Source organism: Nicotiana tomentosiformis, chromosome 2 (assembly GCF_000390325.3).
Source record: "Nicotiana tomentosiformis chromosome 2, ASM39032v3, whole genome shotgun sequence".
NCBI classification, from domain to species: Eukaryota; Viridiplantae; Streptophyta; class Magnoliopsida; order Solanales; family Solanaceae; genus Nicotiana; species Nicotiana tomentosiformis.
Genome location: NC_090813.1, coordinates 17,951,178 through 17,979,149, shown reverse-complemented (window position 1 = coordinate 17,979,149; position 27,972 = coordinate 17,951,178). Strand labels below are relative to the sequence as shown.

Here is a 27,972-nt window from a genome sequence, read left to right as displayed (position 1 = left end):
TTAAAGAAAATAAAAGACATGTTTAAACATAACTACATTTTTAGGATGTTGATTCGTATCGAGTTACATAGAATGATAAAAATTCTAGATTTCAGACTTCAGAATGACCCTCCAAACAGATAGAACTAAATAACAAGCAATAGAGGAAATTTTTCCAAATAACTAGAAACACGCCAAATATACCAAATGGTGAAAATTCAAATAACAGTGAGAACCATCGCTCCAGAAAGCTCCCAGTTGATATTTTTGACAGCAATGATCCGGCCTTTGGTTCGCAGAAAGCTGGGATTAGACTCCGATATGCATTGTGCCTAAAGCACATAAGAACAAAACTGATTTGACTCAGCAGAAGAGCATCACACTACAGAAGGTTGGAATTGAAAATCACTCAGAATCCAGCTTCTGTTTCTTTTCTTCAGGCTGGTCTGCCACATTCTTCATCTTAGCTTCTCTTCGCTCCCTTTTAACTCCTTTTGCTTTGTGAGGCAGTGCAACACTTCCAACCTACAGAAAGGAATAATTTTTCACTGGTAAACAGTCATAGAATTTTATAATTTCTTTTCAACCAGAGTAGTGTATTCTTATTTCTTACCTTCTGATCTGGAATGTAAATCTTCCCGTATTTTCCTTGAATGGCATCTTTGACAACATTTTTCTCCTGAAAATGACAGCCAGTAACAACATAAGTATTTTGCAGACTCCAAGTTAGTCAAATAAAGATGTGAAGAAGTGACTAAGCCAATCAAACCCTCTTCTTTGCTTTATCAAGAGCAGTTTTCATAGCTTCTTTCTTCAAACTGTCGTCAGGGAGACGATGTCGCCGAACTACTAAGTCCATGGACGGGCCAACCTCCACTAATTCTATTCTTGGAACTACTGTGCCAGATTTTTTAAGCCGTAGTGCACAATGTGTCAAGAAAACCTTTTTTGGCGACACAGCTGCACATACATATACACGATCTAACCCAGCAAGGTTCAAGTTGGTCACTACCTGCAATATTGAACCCACGTGCATTAGTGGTACTCTTTCCAATTCAAAGAAGCCGTGCAAATAAGTTGATTGAGAAAGAACAGACCTCGCCATGGAATAGATCAAGCAAAACTTCTTTTAAATGCTTCAACTCTTCAACACTATCAAATCCTTCTCCAATAAAGGTAAAAAAGGGCTTTGACCCAATTTTAGGAGCCAAACTCTTATCATATTTGAACTTCTTCATGCTTTTGAACTCTTCCACTCCTACCTCTACAAGATCGTAAATATGGTGATCATAGGTTCGCCCAATAACAAGATTGTTAGGGCGCTTCTTGGAGTGAGAACCATACTGCAAAATAACCAAAGACTGTAAGTGGGTATGGAAAACAAAAGACAAAGCAACAAGCAAAAAGTCCTGAACACAAAAGACAGAACTACTCCTGATAAAGCGATAAACTAGAAGAGTTCAATAGTTTATACAAAGATAGCCTTTCGTTCAAATCAAGATTTTCAAAAGTTGAAAAAAACTCATCTCACTCCGAGTATCCAACTTAACAGTAGGTGTTATTCCTCATCTGCATGAAGAGTTGAAATCTACTATCGATTATAATAATGTAATAGACACTTTTACCGGAGCAATACTACTTGGAAGAGTTGAAACTAGTGGCGGAAAATGGGCGGGTTGGGTCGGATTTGGACGGGTTAAAAATGGGTTGAGCAAAAATGGATTGGGTCTCAACCCGCCCATATTTCATGCGGGTCAAAAACGGGTTGGGTGTTAAATGGGCGAGTTGAATATGGGTTAACCCATATTATATAAGTGTAATAGTTTTTCAAGTACAACTTATAATTTTCCTTTTGCTCAGATTATTTAGTGACATAAGCTTAACCGGAATAATATATACTTCTTCATTAAACTTATTCAAATTTGACTATCTTCCACAAAATATGACAGTTTTCATTTTAGAAAGAAAACGTGCTTAATGCACATCAAGCAATATCACTAATAATATATGACTGCATTTTCCACTTTGTTCATATATTGTTTGCAATCCAATATAAAACTAAACAAATTTTAAAAAATACTATAAATAGAAAGATACTATTTATATTCAAAAAATTCGCTAATAATATATGACTCTATACAAATTCAACATTGAAATATGTGCATCATAACTAAAAAGAAAATACTATTTTTTTGGTTGAAAAAGAAAGTACTCTTTCTACAATATAAAAAGAAAGTACTCATTCTATTGAAATGAAAGAAAATACTTTTTCTACATTATGAAAAGAAAGTAACTTTTTTTGTTGAAATGAAAAAAAAAAAATACTCATATTGTTGAAATGAAAAAGAAAGTACTCTTAGGGTGTGTTTGGTAAAGCGGAAAATGTTTTACGTGAAAAATGTTTTCTTGGAAAACAAGTAGTAATCTTACACATTTTTCGGTGTTTGGTATGCAAATTAAGGAAAATAACTCCTCAAGAGTATTCATAAATAATTTAGATACAATAAACATGAAGCCATAAACATGACAAGAGTGGGTTGCTCTAGTGGTGAGCACCCTCCACTTCCAACCAAGAGGTTGTGAGTTCGAGTCACCCCAAGAGCAAGGTGGGGGAGTTCTTGGAGGGAGGGAGCCGAGGGTCTATCGGAAACAGCCTCTCTACCCCAGGGTAGGGGTAAAGTCTGCGTACACACTACCCTCCCCAGACCCCACTAGTGGGATTATACTGGGTTGTTGTAAACATGAAGTCATAAACTTTCGAACCAACCACCTTGCGAACCCACAAATTCCATAAACTTCCGAACCACTAAACTTTCAAACCCGTAAACTCTATAATTTCTAAACCCGCAAACTTCCAAAATCATTAACCTCAACTCATAACTTTGGAACTCGTAAAATTTCGAACCTATAAACTGAAAATATTAAAATAAAATAATAAAAAAAATGCCCCGCAGTGAGGGGAGGGGTGTAGCAAGGTGGGTGGTGACGGAAAAGAAAATAAATTGAAATATGAAAAAAAATCTTCTTTGGAGAGAGGGGGTGGGAGAGGTAGGGTAGGGAGAGAAGGGGGAGGGAGGGAGTTAGATGTGAGGGTAGGTGGAATTTTTGGAAAATGTTTTCCTAACTTTTTCTAGGAAAGTCATTTTCATACAATTTCAGGAAAATGTGATATCTAGAAAAATAATTTACAAACTATTTTGTGCAACCAAACAGTGGAAAATGGGAAAACATTTTTCGGAAAATGTTTCCGTCATACCAAACACAACCTTAATAATATTTCTATTGAGTTGTGTAGGGGTGGATGTGGTTGGGTAGCGTAGGGGGTTGGTGGGGATGGGGAATAGGGTGGGGAAGATTGAAAAGGAGTTCTAGAAACTCTTGATAAGGAAAACATTTTCCTCCAATTGGAGGAAAATGAGTTCATGAGAAAAATATTTTTCAAAATATTTAAGCCAACCAAACATGAAAAAATTGAAAAACATTTTTCGAAAAATATTCTCCTTCGTACTAAACATACCCTTAATGTAATCTTGAGTACCTCTTCGTTTCAACCATCCAGTTCTAATCCTATGAGTACCATCTTGATCTATCATTTCATTCTCTTGAAACGAGCCTAGATATCTAAATTGATTGCATTTTGGCACCACAAATCCATCTAGTCAACTTCGCTCTTCTTGTGCAGGCTGAACTTGCAATGCATGTATTTAGTCTTACCTTTATATATCTCAGAACACTTGCTCAATGCATGTATTTAGTCTTACCTTTATATATCTCAGAACCCTTACTATCTAAGATGTTTCTCCATAGCTCAAGCTTTTTGTTAATACCCTCGCTAGTTTCGTAATTTAGTACAATATCATCAGCATATATCATACACCCTGGAACCTCATCCTGTGTTACGTTGGTTAGCTCATTCATAACTAGGGTGAATAAGTAGGGGCTCAATGCAAAACCCCGGTGTGAACCCACTGCTATGGAAAACTTCTTTGGATTTCCTACTACTGTTTTAACACTAGTTACAACTCCTTCATACATGTCCTTTATGACATCTATATATTTTACTACATGAGTAATATAACTTGTAGACCAATTACTATCAGGAGCCACATATCAACTATAAATATCTCGAGTGACCAAAAATTGAACACAAATACATTTTCAGTTAGGGTGCTCCAAAGCTACAAAAAAAAAAATTCTAGATGCTCTAGTTCTAAATGTGCTCTCCCCCACGCTATAAAAGAAACCTCGTTAACCAAGCAACATGTTACCAAAAGACTATTGTTAATCACCTATAAAATAACATCAAGATATCAGTAATTTAGTTTTACCATTCAGAAATAACCCCTCACTATATCTATTAGCACTAAAAATAATGAACTATGGTAGCACAATGAGGGATATACAGACAATCAAATACTAAGTTCAAATTTTTACTTATTCGGTGTCTCAACAAATCAAGCAACCAAGGCGAAATCAAGACTTGAAACTTATGGGTTCAAGATTCTAGTCCTTTTAGGTTACTAGGTTCTAAATTAATAATTTGTATATATTCACTAAATTTCCTGAGACAAAAAAAAGAGCTTGGACAAAAATTATTGGGTTCCGCGAACCCGTAACTCAAAAGGCTAGCTCTGCCCCTGTAAGCAACTAACAATATTATAGATCTTTTCTATTTTAAAATAATCAAGCAGTTGAAGATCAAAAGTGGACTCTTCAATAGTGTTACAAGTAGCTAAAAGGACTTAGGCAGATAATGTACCCATTTTTGTTATGAACTTATGCAAGCTACCCATTAAGCATTATACGGCTTAAGTCTCTGTTCCTTATTCCCTAGAAGCCAGCGGCTTAACCTGATTAAAACAATGCACTTCCATGTCAAAATGAACTTTCTTTGGCCTGGGTTAGAGGGAGATTCAGAATGACGCAACAAATTCACAACATTGCACCTATGTTTCTTCTTCTGTATTTCATTGAATATATATCTTTGAGCACAAATAACTATTTATTATGAAAAAAGATCTGTTCTCCTTTACTAAATATTTGGAGACAATTAATTTTTGTACCTTCAAGAACAAGCCTTAGCAAACAACATAATAATCAGGGAGCCACAGAAACAAATCCAAATTAACATGGAGCGATATATATATATATATATATCAGCACTTATCTACCCACTGAACCAAAAAATACCTCAAAAAGGAAAACGGTCTGTACACACTTACCACAAAAAGGCTGCAATCTGTCTTAAGAGAGTAAAACTCCAAAGAAGCCTCGCCCCCGCTCTCGAATGGTCTAACATTATCATTCTTCCGGGTATATTTAACAGAATTATCCCTCTTCAAATGATAAATTTCAGTCATCACCTCATTCAACACTTGGCTTGTTTTTGTACCATGTAATATCAATGTCTTTTTCCCAGTTTCAACCTGCCCTCAAATAAATAAATAAGATTGTCATCACAATAAAAATCCCATCTTTAAAAAAAAAAAAAAGTGGTTTGCTAAAATCAAACTCACCAGTTTAGGAGCACGTTTTTCAAGCTCCCTTCTGATTCTTCCTTTCTGTGGGGTTTTAATTTTCCATGGGGTTTTACTTCTCATCATGCTTACCTACAAACAAAATTGAAAACTAAACTAATATTATTGTGGTTAAAGCAAATCTTGAACTAGCATAACAACAACTACTAGGGCTTAATCACAAATTAGTTGGAACCCTAGAAACAAAAACAAACAGCAAGCGAACAGTAAGAATTTAAGCTTTTACTTACCAATAGAGGAAAAGGGAAGATACGAAGAAGAATTGGTAAAGGGATGATACAAAGAAGAAGGGGAAGAAACAACTATGCCTATGCAAATATTAGGGTTTTAGAATCGTTTAGGGGTTTTGGGCGGGTGTTATTGTCTGGTTTCAATTGTGGGCCTAATAGTGAAAATGCCCAGGCCCAAGTTGACTCAATTACTACTAATCCAATAACGATTTTTAGCTTCCTATACTATATATGAAACTTTATTACACACCCTAATCAAGTTTTAACTTAATTACATGGTTATATATAATTTATCAATTATATAAAAATTAGTTTTAAATGAGTATCTTTTGTTCCGCAAAAAATGCATATATTTAATCATTATTGCCTTATATTATAACACTTATAATCATCTTTTGAGTATTAATTACATTACTTTGTGCTTAATATTATATTTTAACTGTGTAGGAATAATGCGGTGTGAAGATGAAGAGATTTGGAGTAAAATTGAATAAGATACGGAAAAAAAAGATAGAAAATTAAAAGAATAAAAAATGGGAAATACCCTTTGGTATTTGTCCCCGAATGAAAGACAAAAAAAACAAAGGAAATACATTCCAAGCAAAGAATTAAAGAAGGGAAAAAGAAAATGTACTTGGCAACAAAAGAGTTGTCACACCTCCTTTTTTCCGAAGGGAGATAAGGAGTTTTTTCCAATTAAAGTGACATTAATCAAAATGGGATTATTTATTAAAAACAGAGTCGCCACTTGGAATAAGTTATGGTGTCCCAAGTCACCGGTTTATTTTAAATCCCAAATCGAGGAAATTTGACTCTATTTATGGTCCGCGAACACAGAAGACCGGGTAAGGAATTCTGTTAACCCGGGAGAAGGTGTGAGGCACTCCCGAGTTCCGTGGTTTTAGCACGGTCGCTCAACTATTAATAATTGACCTAATTATCTGATTTATTACATGTTTGAAACCTATTGTGCGTTTTTAACCTTTTAATCGTTTTTAATATTTATGGAGATTATTTAAATAAGTCGCGATGTCGCGCACTTATTATTTTTGCACACATTGTGAATCGTGTAACGTGAAAGGCACCCGCGATTTACAACATGTTAATTTTTATTATTATTTGAAGTTGTAAGGTCGAGTCACGTGAAACACACATTCGAATTGGGGTTTACGTATCATGACTACGCCAAAGGAACCGTACTCATAGTCACGATGATTTATTTAAACGCGCCTAAAGCAAACTACCAATGTTTATGAGTTGTTTAATTTTCTAATACTATTGATATAGCGTGTAACTAAGAGACAAGCCCCAAAGATATGCCCAAATATAATTCACGACACCTCAAACTATTCTTTATGAGACCTTCCCAAATCAATCATATTGATAAACAACAAATTCGTATCTACTTATTACGAATCAATCCTTTCTAATTTTGTTATGGGTAACGGAATAATCCTTTTATAAGTGAAGATGACTGAGCGGAGAAATTGGTGAACTTGCTTTTCCGTGAAGTTTTTCACCTTCAGCAGTTCACCACTTGCACAAAATGAGGGTCTATTATACACCAAAAGTCTGGCAATTGAGCAGCAATTGAAGATTACAAGATGAATGCACAGTGTGTAATGGAATCTGGTTCAAGTTAAAATCTCACTTGGGAGCAAAAGGATTAATAAAAATATATGAACTGTTTGCATTCACCCATAAATAAAACGGAACAAGCAGATTAATTTGTGCTTAACGACAAGTAGTGTAAGGGTCAACAAGCAACTTGAACAAATACTGTAACTAAAGATGCCAAAATAAAAGAAGCTAAAACCATATTAATTCTTCTTCAAAGGTTATGGAACCATTATTTCCAGCATAAAAATGACAAAGAAAAATCGCTATTCCCCACGTCGTACTTCACTAAACAACAACGATTACACAAATATTCTAATTCGGAATTCACACAATTTCATTACTCAATCAAAGTGAGGTGCAGAGGTTCAATGACTTACCTAATTTCGCAAAAGTAAACTGGAATGTTGGCCAAATGAAAGCTGAAAAGGACGGATGGAGTCCGTCAAAGCAGCAATCAACAATACAGAGCAACAAATCTCCCCAATTGTTTTAAAACCCAGAACGTGAAAGCACACCAAAATCCATTTGAATAGTGACAGAAACTTCTCTTCTATTTTGTTTTCGTATCTCTGTCTTTCAGATCTGAGCTTCAATTTCAATTCAAAAACCTTTGTTTTAGCTATTTGGACTGTGAGTTCGTGTGTATTTGTGTGTTTGTTCAGAGAGGTGAGTATGGTAAGAAAATGAGCGTTATCTTCGAAGAGTGGGGGAGGTGAGCGTGAATCCTCTCTGTGTATTGTGAGGATGCCGAATAGTTGAGTGAGACAGGGGCGGCGCTAGGGTTCTCTCATCTCTGTTGGGTTTTTTCCTTTTTTTAGGGGAGAGTGAAATTAGCCTCTCCTCTAATAGAGTGGGGGAGAAAGAGCATAGGCCAGACTATGGGGTGGATTGGGTTCTACAGGTATGGGCTTGAAACAATTGTAAAATTAGTCACTTTGGACTCAAATTTTAATTAAAATCAATTTGTGTGGCTAAACCATTATATATATTTTACTCACTAATTGACTAATGACCTAATTAATTAACTAGCTTAAAAATGCATGTAGAGTTACTAATGTATTTTTTGGTATTTTAGTGTTTTACAAATGCAATTGATTATGCATTTAAAATCTACAAAATATAAAAATTAAAAATATTTTTGTATTTTCTTTAGGATTTAAAAATGCAACTTAAAAATGCATCAAATATGAATACGTACAAAGCAAACTAAGTAAAAATATAGAAAAAATAATTTAAAGCTATTTTTTGGGTTTTTTAGGAGTAATTTTATATTATGGCAAAAATTAGGTGCTCACAGCTGCCCCTCTTTGCTCGAGAACATGAAGAGTTTTTCGGGCAAAGATAAAGTGAGCAATTTTTGCCCGTTTGACACTCCATGGGAAGCATTTTGAAAATGTTTGACCGAACCGTGCTTCAGAGGTTGCCTACATATCCTTGGCTATAAAGGAATCATGTCAGTGTAGTTCTGAAAGTTTAGGTAGCTGGGACTACCGAGAAGCTGTGATTTCACTGTTGCTGCTTCTGCTGTTTACTGCTTGCTGAGCTTCTTTTTACACCAAAGTCAAAAATGAAAAAGACTAACTAAGTCTATCAGCTACGAGTTACAAGATTCCTATCTATGAGTCTTTTGAAGCTTGATCTTGAGTTTTGGCTGGTTCTTCATGCAGACTCTGATCTGATCCTCGATGCTTGCTAGCTGCAGGTGGTAGTTCATTCTTCTTCGGCATTTCGGATCAAGATGGGAAATGCAAAGCTTCTGCATTTTGGATTCACTTCTCTTTTTTCTTTTTATTCTGGATTGAGACTTCTTCCTTTGGTCATCTCGGACTGTCAGCTAGCATTCTTGAGGCGAGCTTCTGCTACTTCTAACTTGAATTGAATCCTTAAATGACTTCCCTCGTTCTCCAGGTTTGGCGCCTGATGACTTAAAACTCGAAATAAATTCCCTCATTTTCCAGGTGGGTGCCTGCTGACTTAAAAATTTGAAATAAATTCCTTCATTCTCCAGGTGGGCGCCTGTGATGACTTAAAACTTGAAATGAATTCCCTCATTTTCCAGGTGGGCGCCTGCTGACTTAAAACTTGAAATTAATTCCCTCGTTCTCCAGGTGGGCGCCTGCTGACTTAAAAACTTGAAATAAATTTTCTCGTTTTCCAGGTGGGCGCCTGCTGACTTAAAACAGAAATGAATTCCCTCATTCTCCAGGTGGGCGCCTGATGCTAACTTAAAACTTGAAATAAATTCTCTCGTTCTCCAGGTGGGCGCTTGATAATGACTTAAAAATTAAAACAAATTCCCACATTCTCCAGGTGGGTGTCTGATGACTTTAAAACTTGAAATTAATTCCCTCATTCTCCAGGCGGGCGCCTGCAACTACAACAAAACAGAAACAACAAAAGAAATTTTTTCTGCCCCAGTTTACACTAGGAAGATTTGTGAGTTATTAGCAGAACTATAAATTACATATGCTATTGATGAAGGATGAAATGATGAGAGCAAAATTGAAGACTCGACTAGGATGTGCGTCTCCTAAAGAAATAAAAATTTAAAAAACCCAAACTTGGGAGTGCATTTCCTAAATTTGAGATTGAGCTTGGAGAAAACTATAAACTAAGCTTGACTGAACTAAAAATTGACCATATTTTCCAGGCGGGACCCCTGATTTCAAGAAAACTAAAGATTGATAACTTAAGAAAACTAAAAATTGACCTCTGTTTTTTTTTCTTTTCAGACTTTCCTTTTTTTAAACTTATTATCCTAGGAGAAAATTCATCAGATTAGGTCTTTTTTTGGTATCTTAGGAGAAAGATTCATCAGACTAAGATTTCTATCCTAGGAGAAAGTTCATCAGACTAGGTTTGTTATCTTAGGAGAAAGATTCATCAGATTAAAATCTCGGTCCTAGGAGAAAATTCATCAGACTAGGTCTTTTGTGTTATCTTAGGAGAAGGATTCATCAGACTAAAATATTTTTATCCTAGGAGAAAGTTCATCAGACTAGGTCTTTTTGTTATCTTAGGTGAAAGATTCATCAGACTAAGTTTTAATTTTAGGAGAATGATTCATCAGACTAAGACGTTTATCCTAGGAGAAAAATTCATCAGACTAGGTTTTCTATCTTAGGAGAATGATTCATTAGACTAAGATTTTGATCTTAGGAGAAAATTCATCAGACTAGGTTTTCTATCTTAGGAGAAAGATTCATCAGACTAAGATTTTGATCCTAGGAGAAAATTCATCATACTAGATTTTCTATCTTAGGAGAAAGATTCATCAGACTAAGATTTTGATTCTAGGAGAAAGTTCATCAGACTATGTCCTTTTTTATTATCTTAGGAGAAAGATTCATCAAACTAAGACGTTTATCCTAGGAGAAAATTCATCAGACTAGGTTTTCTATCTTAGGAGAATGATTCATTAGGCTAAGACTTCGATCCTAGGAGAAAGTTCATCAGACTAGGTCTTTTTTTTTTGTTATCTTAGGAGAAAGATTCATCAGACTAAGATATTTTTATCCTAGGAGAAAATTCATCACACTAGGATTTCTTATGTTATCTTAGGAGAAAAATTCATCAGACTAAGATTTCGATCCTAGGAGAAAGTTCATCAGACTAGGTCTTTTTGTTATCTTAGGAGAAGGATTCATCAGACTAAGATATTTTTATCCTAGGAGAAAATTCATCAGACTAGGTTTTCTTATCTTAGGAGAAAGATTCATCAGACTAAGATTTCGATCCTAGGAGGAAAAATGTGAAGAGCAATGGAAATATTTTATGCACACTAGCAAGACAAATAAAGGCAAAGATTTGAGAAACTTCCCTTTTGTCGGCTCTTCTCTTCTTCTTTTTTTGAAACCCAAATTCCTTGCACTGCTTTGTTCCTGTTTCAAACAAAGAAAATTTTCTCAGTTTTAAAAGTGGTGGTCAGTTTGCGGCCTTGAGTCTTGGGTGGCTTGACTTTGTGATCATCCAACTTTTGGAAGACTGACTGCATTGGTAGTTGGCTGCACTGCTGGGAGACTCTGTTGTTCCTTACAAGGGACATTTACTTTCTGTATCAACCCTGATTGTTTCGCTCCCAATGCCATTTGTGTTTTGTGGCTCAATCAGCCTTATCTCAAAAAAGAGATTTCTTTTCTTTGATAACCTTTTCAAATATCTTGAATGGCTTTTGCTTTTGGAGCAATTTTGTCTCTCAGAGAGAATCACAACTGGTAAGTGTCTTTTGCACAATGTGCCACTTTATAGTCCTTGTTCGGTACTACAGGGAATCCCTGATTAATCTTGAGGTTATCTTTGCTTGCTTTAGCCAAATAGGCTGACAAGAGTCTTTTGGGGGAAACCTTCGTATTGCACGAATCCTCAAGACATGTTGGCTGTAACAACTGAGTGTGCTGGCCAAATTTACTTTGTGCAACTGAAAAGCTGGTAGCAGATTTTGAAATCTTTTCTTGCTTGTTTTGACAAGGACGAACTTAGAGTGAAGGACACAATGATGCAAAGAAACAATATTAACAAGAAATACCCCTGTCGGGAAGGAAAGGAGGAAGATTTTTTTTATTTTTTTTGGGTTTTTTTGGGGCAGCTAGCCCTTATGATCATGACATGCATTTTGGACTTAGCGGCCTGATCTTTCAAACTATTCAAATCTTTCCTTTTACCATTCCTATGACATTTGAAGTCGGGCTTGTTTGTGTCAATTCTTTGCATCAGCTTCATGACTCACTTTCGACTAGTGGTGCCCCGAGGGATTTTCACCAACAAGTCTCTCTCATTTATTCATCTCTGCTTACCGTCGTCTTACAGTGCTCGTGAGGGTTTTCACTAGTAAGACTCTCTCATTTTTCTTCTTTATTTTTCTTTTTCTTTTGCTTTCTTGTATGAGCAACTTGACAGTGTCCTATGTCGCGTGACAACCATTGCTCATTGTATGCTTCTCTTGATATTCTTGAAGGCACATCGGAAGGTCTTTATTTGGAAGGGTTTTGGATAGGGTTGGAAAGATGGGTCGGCATGGAGGATCTAAGTAGACTCAATATGATGGGTTGTACACTTTACAACTCTTGGAATCGACTCTTTCAAAAGTGAAAAAAAAAAAATTCTTTGCCCCAGTTTCAGATATTGGGGATTTTTGGATTTTTTTTTTTGAATTCTTATTTGGTTGGACCGAACCCTGTAAGGCTGCCTACGTATCCCTTTTAAAGGAATTAGGTCTAACGTAGTTCAAACATCTGACATAATATTGTTTTTTTCATCTTTCTTTCTTTTTCTTTGTCTTTCTCTTCTCTTTTTTTTTCATTTATTCCATCTTTCTTCTCTTTTTTTTCAAAACAAGTTGTCCCAGCTTTTATTTTCTGGGGGCATGGACTTTGACTGTTCTTTTCTTATTCTATTTTTTCACTTGAACTTTCTAAGAGTCGCCCCAGTTTGTACTCTTGGGACATGGACTTTTTTTTTTCTTTTTTTTTTTTTTTTTTTTTTTAGACTTTTAACTCTAAACTTGATTCCAAAAGAGGGTGGTCAAAGAAAATAACACAGGCTCGAAAGGATAACGAAGGGTATAAAGTGTTTGGATATCAGAAAAAGGGCCTCCCAACCTCGAGAATGCCAATCATGTTAGCCCTTCACAATCACAGCATTGATGGACATGTTGCTTTCTCGTATTTTTCAATGTAAAGTTGTATGAGTAATAATTTCCTTGCAGTGAATGACCCTTGTCAATTTGGGTGACTTTTCTTCGATTTTGTCTTGATGTAGAAGATGCATTTTGCCAATAAACTGATCCATTTCAAGTTAACTGGGATACACCTTCTTTTGAAAAATACTTTCTATCTCTTAGTGCTAAACAGACTTCAACCCGTCCGGTTATCCTTAAGCCCGATCTCCTCAATAATTCAAAAGGTAGAGATCCTTAACTATTATGAGCATGATTGCTTTTGTTCCATGTAAACTTGGTTCATGCTTATTTTCCAAATGTTTCATGTCTCTATTTATCTTCAAAAGTGTCTCTTTCTCAGTTATCCAACTCAAGACTAAATCAGTTTTCTAAGATCTGACCAAAAATTCCGCATGCATGTCATGTCACTAGGACTAGCATGAAAAGAACTATGCACAAAAATGGACACAAAATGACTGACTGTTGTTTATTGAATAAAGGATAGCAAAGTCCGATAACACAAAAAGAAGAAGAAAAGAAGACAAAATAAGCTACCATGGCTAAACGAGGAGTGACTTTCCAGTTGCTAAGCGACATCTTAGCCACACATTCGCACATCAGCATTACTAGTATTTACCCGTTTTGATTGCTTTGGATTCAATACTCAAATTTTGACAATCATCCCGAGCAGGCCATATCCTATTGCTCAAATCTGGTAAAGTCAACCCCACATGTGTCTCCATTTTTTTAATTTTTCACCGCAAACTTGCCTATTTGCCTTTCTGTGACCTTGGATCAACAACAGTTATGTTTATTCCATTGGTTGAGAAGATGCTTTTATTTTCGAAGGATCTTAGATTGTTTTGTAACTCGCCATTGCAAACCAACAAACCGACCACCTTCAATTAGCTTTTATTCCAAAACAATAAGCATGTTAGAATAAACGCTTTTTTTTTCCTTCTCTTTTTTTTTCTTTTTTTTGGTTTCTTTCCTTTCTCTTATTTTCTCTCGATCGAACCTGATGTGGGTTGCCTACGTATCATGTGGGAACATGAATCAGATCGTGCGTAGTTCGGGAAGATCAAGAATAAAGGAAATAAACTAACTATTTTTTTCTAATTTCCGAAAGAAAGACTTATAAAGAAGAAAGAAAAAATATTTTTTTGAATTTTGATTTTTTCGGAATTTCGAAAGAAAAACCTCTAAAAAAAAGAAAGGAAATATTTTTGGATTTATGGACTTTCATTTTGAATTTATGAAAGAAATACTTCTAAAGAAAAAAAAAAGAAAATATTTTTAAATCTTGAATTTTCTTTTCAATTTTCGAAAGAAGAATGAAAATATTTTTGGATTTTGAGAATAAATTAAAAGGAAAATATTTTTGTATTTTTTTTAAAAAAAAATTGGAGGCTAAAAGAATGATTTTCTAAAGAAGGAAGTAAAGGAAAATATTTTTCGATTTTTTTTTGAAAATTGTGGGCCGGAACCGATGAGGTTTTCCTACGTATCTCACACCCGGTGAGAATCAGACCCGCGTAGTTCTGTCATTTTGATGCACAGAAAAATATGATTTGCTTTGAAATGATTTTTGTCTTCTTTTTTTCTTTCTTTCTTTTTTTTTTGAGACTTTGGCAGAGCAACGTATTTTTGAATATCAGGATTATCAAAATCGGGCATTTTTCTATCCTACCTCACTCTTGGTTTTTTTCTCTTACTCAAGAGGCCGGCCAACATACAAGCCAAGCAAATTAATGCACAAGTAGCACGTAAAAAATGCATCAGGATGGTCCTTTTAATTGTGGGTACACCTGTCCTAGACGGACTCAACCCCTATGTTGAGTCTCCTAAGTCAAATGCACGTGATGCAAGCAAACGTACCTACTAGGGATCCGGCATGAGGCTATGTTATTCTAAGTTTAAATCCTGGGTGTATTGTTCTAGACCTGGCTTACTCGAGCGGACAACTCGAGCCGAGGGGGGCAGCGGGGGGGGGGGTAGCGTACCGGGAATACAGAAGCTTCACCGGCTTTGCAACTTGTCCGAACCTCGTTCTAAAATTAGGATATGACTCTAACAGAAAAGAAGCCATGCGAAGCGCACGCTCCCCAGAAGATTTAGAAGACTCAGAAAGAAGAAGGGTTTCGTAGCAGTTTATATACAGTTCACATAATATCAAAGCGGTAAAAAGCGGCATTTAGCACATTAGGCTCAAACACGTAAAAATCAGATAATAGACAAAAATCAAGTATAACAGTTATTCTAAGCTCGAATTCTGAACCCTGAACCAGAGATTCTGGGTTCTTGTCCCCAGCAGAGTCGCCAGAGCTATCACACCTCCTTTTTTCCGAAGGGAGATAAGGGAGTTTTTTTCAATTAAAGTGACATTAATCAAAATGGGATTATTTATTAAAAACAGAGTCGCCACTTGGAATAAGTTATGGTGTCCCAAGTCACCGGTTTATTTTAAATCCCAAATCGAGGAAATTTGACTCTATTTATGGTCCGCGAACACAGAAGACCGGGTAAGGCATTCTGTTAACCCGGGAGAAGGTGTGAGGCACTCCCGAGTTCCGTAATTTTAGCACGGTCGCTCAACTATTAATAATTGACCTAATTATCTGATTTATTACATGTTTGAAACCTATTGTGCGTTTTTAACCTTTTAATCGTTTTTAATATTTACGGAGATTATTTAAATAAGTCGCGATGTCGCGCACTTATTATTTTTGTACACATTGTGAATCGCGTCACGTGAAAGGCACCCGCGATTTATAACATGTTAATTTTTATTATTATTTAAAGTTGTAAGGTCGAGTCACGTGAAACACACACTCGAATTGGGGTTTACGTATCATGACTATGCCAAAGGAACCATACTAATAGTCACGATAATTTATTTAAACGCGCCTAAAGCAAACTACCAATGTTTATGAGTTGTTTAATTTTCTAATACTATTGATATAGCGTGTAACTAAGAGACAAGCCCCAAAGATATGTCCAAATATAATTCTGTTTTATTTAATTATTTTCCCTTCTACACTCTTCTAATTCTGTTTTCTCTTTGGTTGTCCTAGGTTGCAATAATGAAGCGGTTGCGACATCCAAATATTTTACTTTTTATGGGTGCTGTCATTCAGCCACCAAATTTGTTCATAGTTACTGAATATTTATCGAGGTCTTAGAATTATTTCCCCGTCCAATTAACAGAAAACATTACGCTATTCCCAATTTAGCTGAGCGATTCCCATGTTATCATGTATTTCAAAGGTAGCTTATATAAACTTCTTCATAGACCTGGTGCGAGAGAGTTGTTAGATGAAAGACGTCGGCTGTCTTATTTTTTTCAATTGGGGCTAATCTCTTACTATGGTCTTGTTGTGCAGGCAAATGGGATGAATTATCTTCACAAACGCAATCCTCCCATTGTTCACCGAGATTTAAAATCTCCAAATCTGCTAGTGGACAAAAAATATACAGTGAAGGTGAGAGTAAGAATTTCTTTAGCAAACATAAAGGTGCAATCCTTTTTGTCATGATTAATATATTGTCGGACTTGGCTGTCAGAGTAGTCAAATCTGAAGGAAGTATCATTTTGGATAGGGCATATTTTTTTATTAACTTCTTCAGATATTTTCCGGAGGGTCAAGAGAGAAACATAGAGAAGTTTTATAGTTTCACAAGCTTCCTAACCTAATCAAACTTGCTAAAACACATAAAGCAAGTGGTGAACCATCAAGTATTTATCAGATTTCTCAGATGATGGAGAGTTAACATTGCAATCCCATGAAATGGGTTAATTTCCAACAAGAGAGGATATATGTTGAAGCTTTTATCTAAAGAAAAAAATCACTTGTACATAATTAATAATTTTACATTTTGGAGGGAAGCTTGGTCCAAAATCACTATGAGGACGAATTTATGTCTAGTTAAGACTATGCTTTTTCTACTCATGTTTTTCCTTAACATAACTTGTCCTCCTTTTCGACCTCTTGGTGAATTAGTTTCTTTTTAACTGGAAATATTAGCATAGATGTGTCTCCTCTCACTCCGGGAATATGTGTCTGGTCTTCTTCCTTTTAATCAACTTGGACCATCGAGAAAAACACTAATTTCTTGATCATTCAATTTGACTTTTCAAACCCAACCAAAAAAGATTTTAAAAAAAATATCAAAAGGTCTTGAGGTCTGATTGAGAATTTGCTTGAAAAAGAGGAGGCAATTTGAATGTCTGTGATTTTTAAGGAGGTTCTGTCCTCCATAGCTCAGCAGTATGCATAATGTATTACCTGTACTTTTAGTTAACATTATAATTTATTCTTAAGTTCTGAACAAACTTGGTAGTCCTACTCAAAGTTAGCTAGCGAATATGATTTTGTTGCTTTAATGAATTTATTATTACTTATTTTCGTTTATGGAAGTTTTTATGAAGCTATTATTTCTCTTTATCAGTAAAAGATTCTAAAAGTTCTCACTTGTCTAATGTCCTCATCAGGTCTGTGATTTTGGTCTTTCTCGTTTCAAAGCTAATACATTTCTTTCATCAAAGACTGCTGCCGGAACTGTAAGTTCTTGATTCAAGCTCTGGTTCCTTTAGTGTTCTGTTGGTCTTTTGGCTCGTTTCTTGATAACTAAATAAGGAAAAGAATGATTTGGTGCTTAATGTGACATCCGGAATGGATGGCGCCTGAAGTTCTTCGTGATGAACCATCAAATGAGAAATCTGATGTATACAACTTTGGCGTTATTTTATGGGAGTTGGCAATACTACAACAACCATGGAGTAATTTGAGCGCACCACAGGTTTGTGCTTGGTATTTTAGGTGTAAATGGTGAACTAAACAATTGAATAAGGGTGGCAAGTGGGCCGGTTCTCGACCGGACCGGGACCGCGGGCCAAACGGGCTAACGCGCCACGACCGTTTGGGCCGGTGTTAGTGGGCTTGGGCCGGTCCTATGATTTGGGCCCGTCATGCCCGGAACCGTTTAGCCGCTAGGGCCCGGGACCTTAGCGGGCCAAACGGTCCCAACGGCTATTTTTTAATATTTTTTAAAAAAAATTAAAAAATTAAAAAATTAAAATATATATAGCTTTGAATATCTCTTTACAATATTTTTATGTTTTTATGTATCTTAAGCTATACATATAGTGTGTATATATATATATATATATATATATATATATATATATATATATATACATCTTACTATATACATAGTATATAAGACATATTCGATTGTATATAAATATATATAGTATATATATCTTAAGATATATGTATAGTATATAAATCAAATATTAATATATAAATCTTAAGATGTATATATAGTAAATCGAATATAGCTTATATATCTTAGGATATACATATTGTATAGTATAGTATATATATATAAGCTTATATATATATCGAATATAACTTTATATATATATATATATATATATATATATATATATATATATATATATATATATATATATATATATATATATACTATACTCTATATACATCTTTATAACGCATTGCTTTAAATATCTCTTTACAATATTTTTGCTTTAAATTTGAATTAAAAAATTTAGGTGACAATTCTATAATATAATTTACTAGGAATTGCCGTAGATATTTTTATTATCATTTTTTTTCTCTAACTTGTATAAAAATAAATTTAAAAATAGAAAGTATATATAGGCCCGTTTAGGCCCGGGACCGTTAGGTCGTGGTCCCGGTCCCGGACCGGTTCCAACAACAAGCCCGTGAAGCCCGAAATCGCTTAGGACCGGCCCACTTAGGACCGAGCCCGGCCCACATGCTACCCTTACAATTGAATCTAGAGGGTAACAACTAATATATCAACTGAAAGGACCAAAGGCTATCTCTTGGGATGTGAAAATGAGTTGGTCCATATGGTTCTTCTGCCAGGAACTAGGGCACCACAAGTGGGATCACTTCTTCCAGGAATGTCATTTCAATTTCCTTTCTTCATCTGCCTCTCTTTTTCATGTGGTTAATGAAGAAAGCTACGCATTCATGGGCCCTTGAATGGGAAAGTTCTGAGGATGCTACTTTCCACTTCTCTCTAGGTTTTGTTTTGCTTATTGTGGTCTTCTAATAGTTCATATTTTGAGAAGATAAGAAAAGAAAAAGTTCCTACTGTCTGTAACAGTTAGTGTACAGTTTGTCAAGATTATAGTTAAGTAGAGAACTAAAAGTTGTGGTAAGTTGATGACTAGTGTAATCGTAGTTTAATTATGATGAATCATCTAAATATTGTATTTGTTAATGCGGGTGAGGTAAAGAAGTTAGTCAACCACATTGACATGGTGCTAGATAGGAAAAGGTTGTCGCATGTTAGAGGATGGGGACAAAGAAGCTAATTCAAGAGAGTAAGATTCGAATAGTTATTTGGAATAGACTTGTTGATGGGAAAGCAAATAGAATTAGTAGATACCATAAATAGGAGGACAATAGATATGCCCACAGGCTTAGTTCAAGTGACCTAGAATGTAGGTCACAGGTTCAAGCCATGCGCCATGTGAACTAAGCCTTGTATTGTAGCGAAGAAGGGTACAAGGGCGGGCCCATTATTCCCGAGTTTCGGAGCCTCTGGTTACTCCTAAGGGTTGATTTCTCGGTCATCATGATTGTTGAAACTGTTTCCCTGTGATATCGTACATTCTAGTTTCTGCTACAAGTTTGATTTTTGAAAGATAGATAAGAGGACCATCTGTCGAGCCTCATGAATATTGAACTGTTTGTTTTTTTATATCGTACATGGCGTAGAATGTGCTGTAATGAATCTAATTTTGTAGGTTGTAGCAGCTGTCGGCTTTAGGGGGAAGAGGCTTGACATTCCAAGTGATTTGAATCCTCAAGTGGCGACTATTATTGAGGCCTGCTGGACTAAGTGTGTTGCTTGTACTCGTCCCCAAGTTCATGCCTTTTAGTTTCGTGATTGCTTTAATGTTATCTAAAATTAGTTTTGATAATGTTTTAGTGAGCCGTGGAAACGCCCCTCCTTTTCTACTATCATGGATATGCTGAGACCAAATCTTAAATCTCCTCTCACACCTCAATCAGGTCATACAGACATGCAGATGCTCACGTGAATGTGTGATAACTTTTATGGTTTCTGCACATAATTTGCATTTGTTACTAGTCAATGTTTCTGGGAGGAAGAATGCTTGGAGGATTATGTCAGGTTTGTCTATCTCGAAATCTGTTTCGTCGTTCTACTGAATTTTAAAGCTATTGCCCTTGGTATATCCACATTTTTGTCAAAGTCTAGGTAAGTTTGACACTAGGTGACGAGTGCTGATAGTAGTAGTTGAACTATTTGGTAGAATGTTTGGAATAAACATCTTTCCATGACACACTTTCTTGGGTCTAGTGATGCTTTGGAAACTGCTAGAGCATCTGAACTTCTGTTTGGTGGATTTGAGAAGGCATTACTTTAGACTGGCCATGACATCATAGCAGCTAGTATTCTGTTGAGAGACCCAGCCTAACGATCTAGATAGGTGCCAGTGAACCACTGTCAAGCTTTAGCTTGAAAGATTTGAGAGTAAATGCTCAATAAATGGGTTTACCCCTTTGCTTTCTTGCACTTCGATGGCAAATGTTTTATGACAATACCTCTAGGCAGTTTCTTCACATGTATAAACTTTGATAGCTATGTCTGTGTATGTTTTGCAGGCTTGTATCTATGCATATTAGTTCAGGTTGCCTGTGGAGAATACTAAGTTTTCTTCACGAATTCAAGCAGCAGCCGCTGCCTTACGGAAGATCCTTTGCACTGGGCATGTCCGTTTCTCTCTAAGCACTGTTTGGAAAACAAGTAGTAATCTTACACATTTTCCGGTGTTTGGTATGCAAATTAAGGAAAATAACTCCTCAAGAGTATTCATAAATAATTTAGATACAATAAACATGAAGCCATAAACATGACAAAAGTGGGTTGCTCTAGTGGTAAGCACCCTCCACTTCCAACCAAGAGGTTGTGAGTTCGAGTCATCCCAAGAACAAGGTGGGGGAGTTCTTGGAGGGAGGGAGTCGAGGGTCTATCGAAAACAGCCTCTCAACCCAGGGTAGAGGTAAGGTCTGCGTACACACTACCCTCCCCAGTACCCACTAGTGGGATTATACTAGGTTGTTGTAAACATGAAGCCATAAACTTTCGAACTAACAACCTTGCGAACCCACAAATTCCATAAACTTCCGAACCACTAAACTTTCAAACCCGTAAACTCTATAATTTCTAAACCCGCAAACTTCAAAAATCATTAACCTCAACTCATAACTTTGGAACTCGTAAAATTTCGAACCTATAAACTGAAAATATTAAAATAAAATAAAAAAATACCCCGCAGTGAGGGGAGGGTTGTAGCAAGGTGGGTGGTGACGGAAAAGAAAATAAATTGAAATATGAAAAAAAATCTTCTTTGGAGAGAGGGGGTGGGAGAGGTAGGGTAGGGAGAGAAGGGGGAGGAAGGGGGTTAGATATGAGGATAGGTGGAATTTTTGGTAAATATTTTCCTATAGTTTTCTAGGAAAGTCATTTTCATACAATTTCAGGAAAATGTGATATCTAGAAAAATAATTTTCAAACTATTTTGTGCAACCAAACAGTGGAAAATGGGAAAACACTTTTCGGAAAATGTTTCCGACATACCAAACACACCCTTAATAATATTTCTATTGAGTTGTGTAGGGGTGGATGTGGGTGGGTTGCGTAGGGGGTTGGTGGGGATGGGGATGGAAAATAGGGTGGGGAAGATTGAAAAGGAGTTCTGGAAACTCTTTATAAGGAAAACATTTTCCTCCAATTGGAAGAAAATGAGTTCATGAGAAAAATATTTTCCAAAATATTTAAGCCAACCAAACATGGAAAAATTGGAAAATATTTTTCGAAAAATATTCTCCTTCGTACTAAACATCCCTTAATGTAATCTTGAGTACCTCTTCGTTTCAACCATCCAGTTCTAATCCTATGAGTACCATCTTGATCTATCATTTCATTCTCTTGAAACGAGCCTAGATATCTAAATTGATTGCATTTTGGCACCACAAATCCATCTAGTCAACTTCGCTCTTCTCGTGCAGCCTGAACTTGCAATGCATGTATTTAGTCTGACCTTTATAAATCTCAGAACACTTGCTCAATGCATGTATTTAGTCTTACCTTTATATATCTCAGAACCCTTACAATCTAAGATGTTTCTCCATAGCTCAAGCTTTTTGTTAACACCCTCGCTAGTTTCGTAATTTAGTACAATATCATCAGCATATATCATACACCCTGGAACCTCATCCTGTGTTACGTTGGTTAGCTCATTCATAACTAGGGTGAATAAGTAGGGGCTCAATGCAGAATCCCGGTGTGAACCCACTGATATGGGAAACTTCTTTGGATTTCCTACTACTGTTTTAACACTAGTTACAACTCCTTCATACATGTCCTTTATGACATCTATATATTTTACTACATGAGTAATATAACTTATAGACCAATTACTATCAGGAGCCACATATCAACTATAAATATCTCGAGTGACCAAAAATTGAACATAAATACATTTTCAGTTAGGGTGCTCCAAAGCTACAAAATACAAATTCTAGATGCTCTAGTTCTAAATGTGCTCTCCCCCACGCTAGAAAAGAAACCTCGTTAACCAAGCAACATGTTACCAAAAGACTATTGTTAATCACCTATAAAATAACATCAAGACATGAGTAATTTAGTTTTACCATTCAGAAATAACCCCTCACTATATCTATTAGCACTAAAAATAATGAACTATGGTAGCACAATGAGGGATATACAGACAATCAAAAGGCTAGCTCCGCCCCTGTAAGCAACTAACAATATTATAGCTCTTTTCTATTTAAAAATAATCAAGCAGTTGAAGATCAAAAGTGGACTCTTCAATAGTGTTACAAGTAGCTAAAAGGACTTAGGCAGATAATGTACCCATTTTTGTTATGAACTTATGCAAGCTACCCATTAAGCATTATACGGCTTAGACTCTGTTCCTTATTCCCTAGAAGCCAGCGACTTAACCTGATTAAAACAATGCACTTCCATGTCAAAATAAACTTTCTTTGGCCTGGGTTAGAGGGAGATTCAGAATGACGCAACAAATTCACAACATTGCACCTATGTTTCTTCTTCTGTATTTCATTGAATATATATCTTTGAGCACAAATAACTCTTTATTATGAAAAAAGATCTATTCTCCTTTACTAAATATTTGGAGACAATTAATTTTTGTACCTTCAAGAACAAGCCTTAGCAAACAACATAATAATCAGAGAGCCACAGAAACAAATCCAAATTAACATGGAGCGATATATATATATATATATATATATATATATATATATATATATATATATATATATATATATCAGCACTTATCTACCCACTAAACCAAAAAATGCCTCAAAAAGGAAAACGGCCTGTACACACTTACCACAAAAAGGCTGCAATCTGTCTTAAGAGAGAAAAACTCCAAAGAAGCCTCGCCCCCGCTCTCGAATGGTCTAACATTATCATTCTTCCGGGTATATTTAACAGAATTATCCCTCTTCAAATGATAAATTTCAGTCATCACCTCATTCAACACTTGGCTTGTTTTTGTACCATATAATATCAATGTCTTTTTTTCAGTTTCAACCTGCCCTCAAATAAATAAATAAGATTGTCATCACAATAAAAATCCCATCTTTAAAAAAAAAAGTGATTTGCAAAGATCAAACTCACCAGTTTAGGAGCACGTTTTTCAAGCTCCCTTCTGATTCTTCCTTTCTGTGGGGTTTAAATTTTTCATGGGGTTTTACTTCTCATCATGCTTACCTACAAACAAAATTGAAAACTAAACTAATATTATTGTGGTTAAAGCAAATCTTCAACTATCATAACAACAACTACTAGGGCTTAATCACAAATTAGTTGGAACCCTAGAAATAAAAACAAACAGCAAGCGAACAATAAGAATTTAAGCTTTTACTTACCAATAGAGGAAAAGGGAAGATACGAAGAAGAATTGGTAAAGGGATAATACGAAGAAGAAGGGGAAGAAACAACTATGCCTATGCAAATATTAGGGTTTTAGAATCATTTAGGGGTTTTGGGCGGGTGTTATTGTCTGGTTTCAATTGTGGGCCTAATTGTGAAAATGCTCAGGCCCAAGTTGACTCAACTACTACGAATCCAATAACAATTTTTAGCTTCCTATACTATATATGAAACTTTATTACACACCCTAATCAAGTTTTAACTTAATTACATGGTTATATATAATTTATCAATTATATAAAAATTAGTTTTAAATAAGTATCTTTTGTTCCACAAAAAATACATATATTTAATCATTATTGCCTTATATTATAACACTTTTAATCATCTTTTGAGTATTAATTACATTACTTTGTGCTTAATATTATATTTTAACTGTGTAAGAATAATGCGGTATGAAGATGAAGAGATTTGGAGTAAAATTGAATAAGATACGGAACAAAAAAGATAGAAAATTAAAAGAATAAAAAATGGGGAATACCCTTTGGTATTTGTCCCCGAATGAAAGACAAAAAAAACAAAGGAAATACATTCCAAGCAAAGAATTAAAGAAGGGAAAAAGAAAATGTACTTGGCAGCAAAGAAAGAATTGGAGGCGGAAAACAAACTGGTTTCGGTGCCAGGGCCAGCGCGACGCGCCGCCCTGGATGCTGTAGGCGAGATTCACCTATTTTGCTCGGGACAAGGTTATTTCGGCCTTACACGATCCCAACTCGTATAAAAGGGGTTCTAAACCTAATTTGAAGGGGATCTAACTTACTTTGAAGGGAATTCACGTGAGGGAACACATACCACGCTTGGAGAAGGCTTCCAACTAATTTTTTTTCTCTTCTCTTCCTTTAATTTCATAGTTTATTAGTTCTAGAATTTAGGGTGCTACATGAACGTTGTAGTTTGAAACTTGAATTGTTCTTATAATTTTATCACATATTGATTTATTTATTCAATCTTGCGCTTAATTATTTGATTGATTGATCACCAATTGAATACTATCTACGAATCTAGGATTGAACTCGGAAAAGGAAATTCTAGATTGCATATAAGATTGAGTAGAGCGAGATCTTGAACCTGATTATCAGGAACAAATTTGCGGTTAGGATAAGGATATACCTAATCGCCTTGCTTGGTTATTATACGAGAATTATTAATGCGTTCTTGTTAATCCTAATTCCATAGGAATATAGGCGTTAGGTTAACTTGAATAGGCGAGTAGTACTTCGGGAGAAGGCTACGAGTAATATTAACCATGTCAATCAATAAACCAGATAAATTAATTAGACAATTTAAGTGGAAGGCTCAACGAGATTGTTAGTTAACTCATGGCTCTAGAATATCGGCTCTCATTGAATTTGTATCTAATTTCGCCAACTTGTTTCCTTTAATCTCTTAGTTTGCCACTGTAGATTAGTTATAATTTAATATTCATACGTTAGAAAATCGCTTGAATAGATTAATTATTTGGGATTAATTTAGTTGATAGTTAATCATAAGTCCCTGTGGGTACGATATCTGGACTTACAATCCTATATTACTTGTCGACTACGTATATTTGCGTGTGCATTTGGGAGCAACAAGTTTTTGGTACCGTTGCTGGGGACTTACAAAATTAACTAGTCTACTAGATTAGATTTTTACTTTTTGTCTATTCAAGTTTTTAAATTTTAGCTTAGTTTAATATTTTATTATCTTTGTTGACACGGCATCTTAGAATGAGAATTGGTCGAATATTGATTATTCTTATTTTGGTAATCCATGTCCATATTGTGGAGGACCACACTTGTTGTAAAATTGTGAATCTCAATCTTATGAGTGGAATTTTTGTAATGTGTGTGGTTGTTAAGGTGGCCATTGGGATGGTTGTCCTAATTTGTTTTTCCATTCTCTAAGCCCTTATTGTGATATTTCTAATAATGTTTATGAGTTTGATAGGAGTAATGAAGTGGAGGATGTAGAGCGTGTTGCCCGTATTATGGACATGATGAGGCAAGTAGCTAAGCAACAAGATGAAAATCAAAAGGTTATACAAAGAATTAGTGCAACAATCATGAGAATGAAGGCCGAGGCGGACATATTGGCTAAAGAGAGAGAGAGAGAGAGAGTTCCCACCAGAAGATAATTTTGAAGAAGCATATATAGTGAGCCAATCTTGGCTAGAGGAACAAGCTCAACAGATAAAATTTCATGAGTTTCTTCGTGATAGTCTTTCAAATAAGACAGAACAACTGACAGAAGTAAGAACCGAGCTCAGGCAAGATATAAACCAATTTGACTCAGATATCCATGACCTGCAGGCTAAATTGAATAAAAAATTTGAGGCGTCTGATGCCCTACAATCAATTGTGTAGATATTGGTCAGCTTGTGGAGAAAAAAGAGGAGTTTCAACCATTCGAGCAAAATATTATTAATGATGCCAAGGTTGACGAAGTGTGCAAAAGTGAGGATGTTAAAAGTGAAATGATTTTATAGTTGGAGTGCATTGCACCTCATTCTAACCACTTTTCAACACTGTGCTTGGTTGGTGACACGAATTAATCCATTCAAGCCTATGGAGGAGTCAATGGATGGGGAACAAAGTCTATATATTCTGAAATTTGTGATGCCAAAGAGACAAAATGACACCTCTCACTTAAGGGCCAAAAAGTGCAAGATATGATATCTATTGCTTGGTTCCTTTATTTTCACACCACCGCCCCAGGAACATGACAGAAAAATTGATGCTAAATTGGGGGCGCAATTCATATCCTCAAAGTGGAAGGAAAAATGGTGAAAGTGATGGCGTCGTACCACGACATTAAATCAAGCGCTTGTTGGGAGACAACCCAATTCTATTATTTTTTTTGTTTATTTTTTCATATTTATTTTTGTGTTATTTTTGTATTTTGTTGGAGTAGGAGCATGGAATTAAAGTTAATAAGCGTATGCATAAGCGAGCAAGTGGCTGAAACTAAGTGTGGGGTGCCCGCACAAAGGATCATAACTGGGAGAAGTCTGAGTATCTCATGAACTGCTCGTGCTTCGGCCTTTGGCCTACCAGAGAGTCTCTTTTACCCTATTGTTATTTATTATATGCATTGAGGACATTGCACAATTTTAAGTGTGGGGTAAAGAGATTATCTGGGTGATTTTCGGTGCTATCCTAGTTTAGTTGTAGTACTCTTTCTTAATGTACTAGTTTTTGCGTATTAAAAAAACAAAAAATGAAGAAAAAAGCAGAAAATTTGTACTTTTCCCGACAATGGATTTTGTGGACAGTTTTCTTAAGGAATAAAAGTATAATAAAAATAAAAAATATTTTCTTTTTGTTCTAATTAGTTTTAGTTAGATAATAATCCCCCTTGATTTTTTCTTCTGTATCGGTTCTTTTTCAGGGGATGTAACTTGAACAGGATATTTTTTTTTATTTTTTAGGATTAGATTTTTTTCCCTTTTTTTTAAGAGTAGTAAAAGAGGGAGAAAAATAAACTTTTGTGACTTGTTTGATACTAGCATATTTAGGACTCATCTTGAGTAGATTTTCCTGCGAGTGCTTGAGTAATGAATAAGATAGCAAACTTTCTGACACCTAGGCTCAGGGTTGTGACTCTATATATAACTTATTATTATTTTGTCGTTTATTATGATCCCATCTGTTTTAGAGTAGAATTGATCCATCTTGATTTATACTTGTGCCATGTGGGGTGAGGATCTCTTACATATATTCCATATTTTGCATCTTAGTCTAGAACTTGCCCCGCATGTTATTGAAGCGAAATAAAAGTGTTGCTCTGTTTAGAAGATGATAATAGACTTTCTTTGTTATGTCTTGTGAATTTTAGTCTTCTCAGATATTGTACCACTAGTTAGCCCTTTGAGCCGGTTTTCTTTTGTTTGGAAACCGTA

General features: G+C 35.5%; 2 protein-coding genes and 2 long non-coding RNA genes across 6 annotated transcripts; 2 read left to right on the top strand and 2 right to left on the bottom strand.

Annotated features, from left to right (window-relative positions):
- Positions 1-19: 19 nt before the first annotated feature.
- LOC104099660 (ribosome production factor 2 homolog) lies at positions 20-8,196 on the bottom strand. 3 transcript variants are annotated; one of them, XM_070195042.1, is made up of 7 exons: positions 7,744-8,196; positions 5,496-5,607; positions 5,202-5,405; positions 1,077-1,322; positions 749-991; positions 593-658; positions 20-504 (listed from the first exon to the last, which is right to left on the bottom strand). In XM_070195042.1, the coding sequence occupies exons 2-7, from the start codon at positions 5,580-5,582 to the stop codon at positions 385-387; spliced, it is 966 nt and encodes a 321-aa protein (XP_070051143.1). In that variant the 5' UTR covers positions 5,583-5,607; positions 7,744-8,196; the 3' UTR covers positions 20-384. The 3 variants fall into 3 exon arrangements, with proteins under 3 accessions (XP_070051143.1, XP_070051142.1, XP_070051145.1); XM_070195041.1 differs by having other exon boundaries at positions 5,496-5,588; XM_070195044.1 differs by lacking the exon at positions 7,744-8,196 and adding an exon at positions 5,747-5,770 and having other exon boundaries at positions 5,496-5,588.
- Positions 8,197-10,149: 1,953 nt separating this feature from the next.
- On the bottom strand, positions 10,150-10,838 carry LOC138906389 (uncharacterized). The gene is made up of 2 exons (XR_011413715.1): positions 10,445-10,838; positions 10,150-10,261 (listed from the first exon to the last, which is right to left on the bottom strand). It is a non-coding gene; the product is annotated as an uncharacterized lncRNA (long non-coding RNA).
- Positions 10,839-16,395: 5,557 nt separating this feature from the next.
- Positions 16,396-17,544, top strand: LOC138906387 (uncharacterized). The gene is made up of 2 exons (XR_011413713.1): positions 16,396-16,504; positions 17,515-17,544. It is a non-coding gene; the product is annotated as an uncharacterized lncRNA (long non-coding RNA).
- Positions 17,545-17,695: 151 nt separating this feature from the next.
- LOC104119455 (serine/threonine-protein kinase CTR1-like) lies at positions 17,696-20,704 on the top strand. The gene is made up of 3 exons (XM_033652346.2): positions 17,696-17,822; positions 19,828-19,922; positions 20,013-20,704. The coding sequence occupies exons 1-3, from the start codon at positions 17,700-17,702 to the stop codon at positions 20,122-20,124; spliced, it is 330 nt and encodes a 109-aa protein (XP_033508237.2). The 5' UTR covers positions 17,696-17,699; the 3' UTR covers positions 20,125-20,704.
- The last annotated feature ends 7,268 nt before the right edge of the window (positions 20,705-27,972 follow it).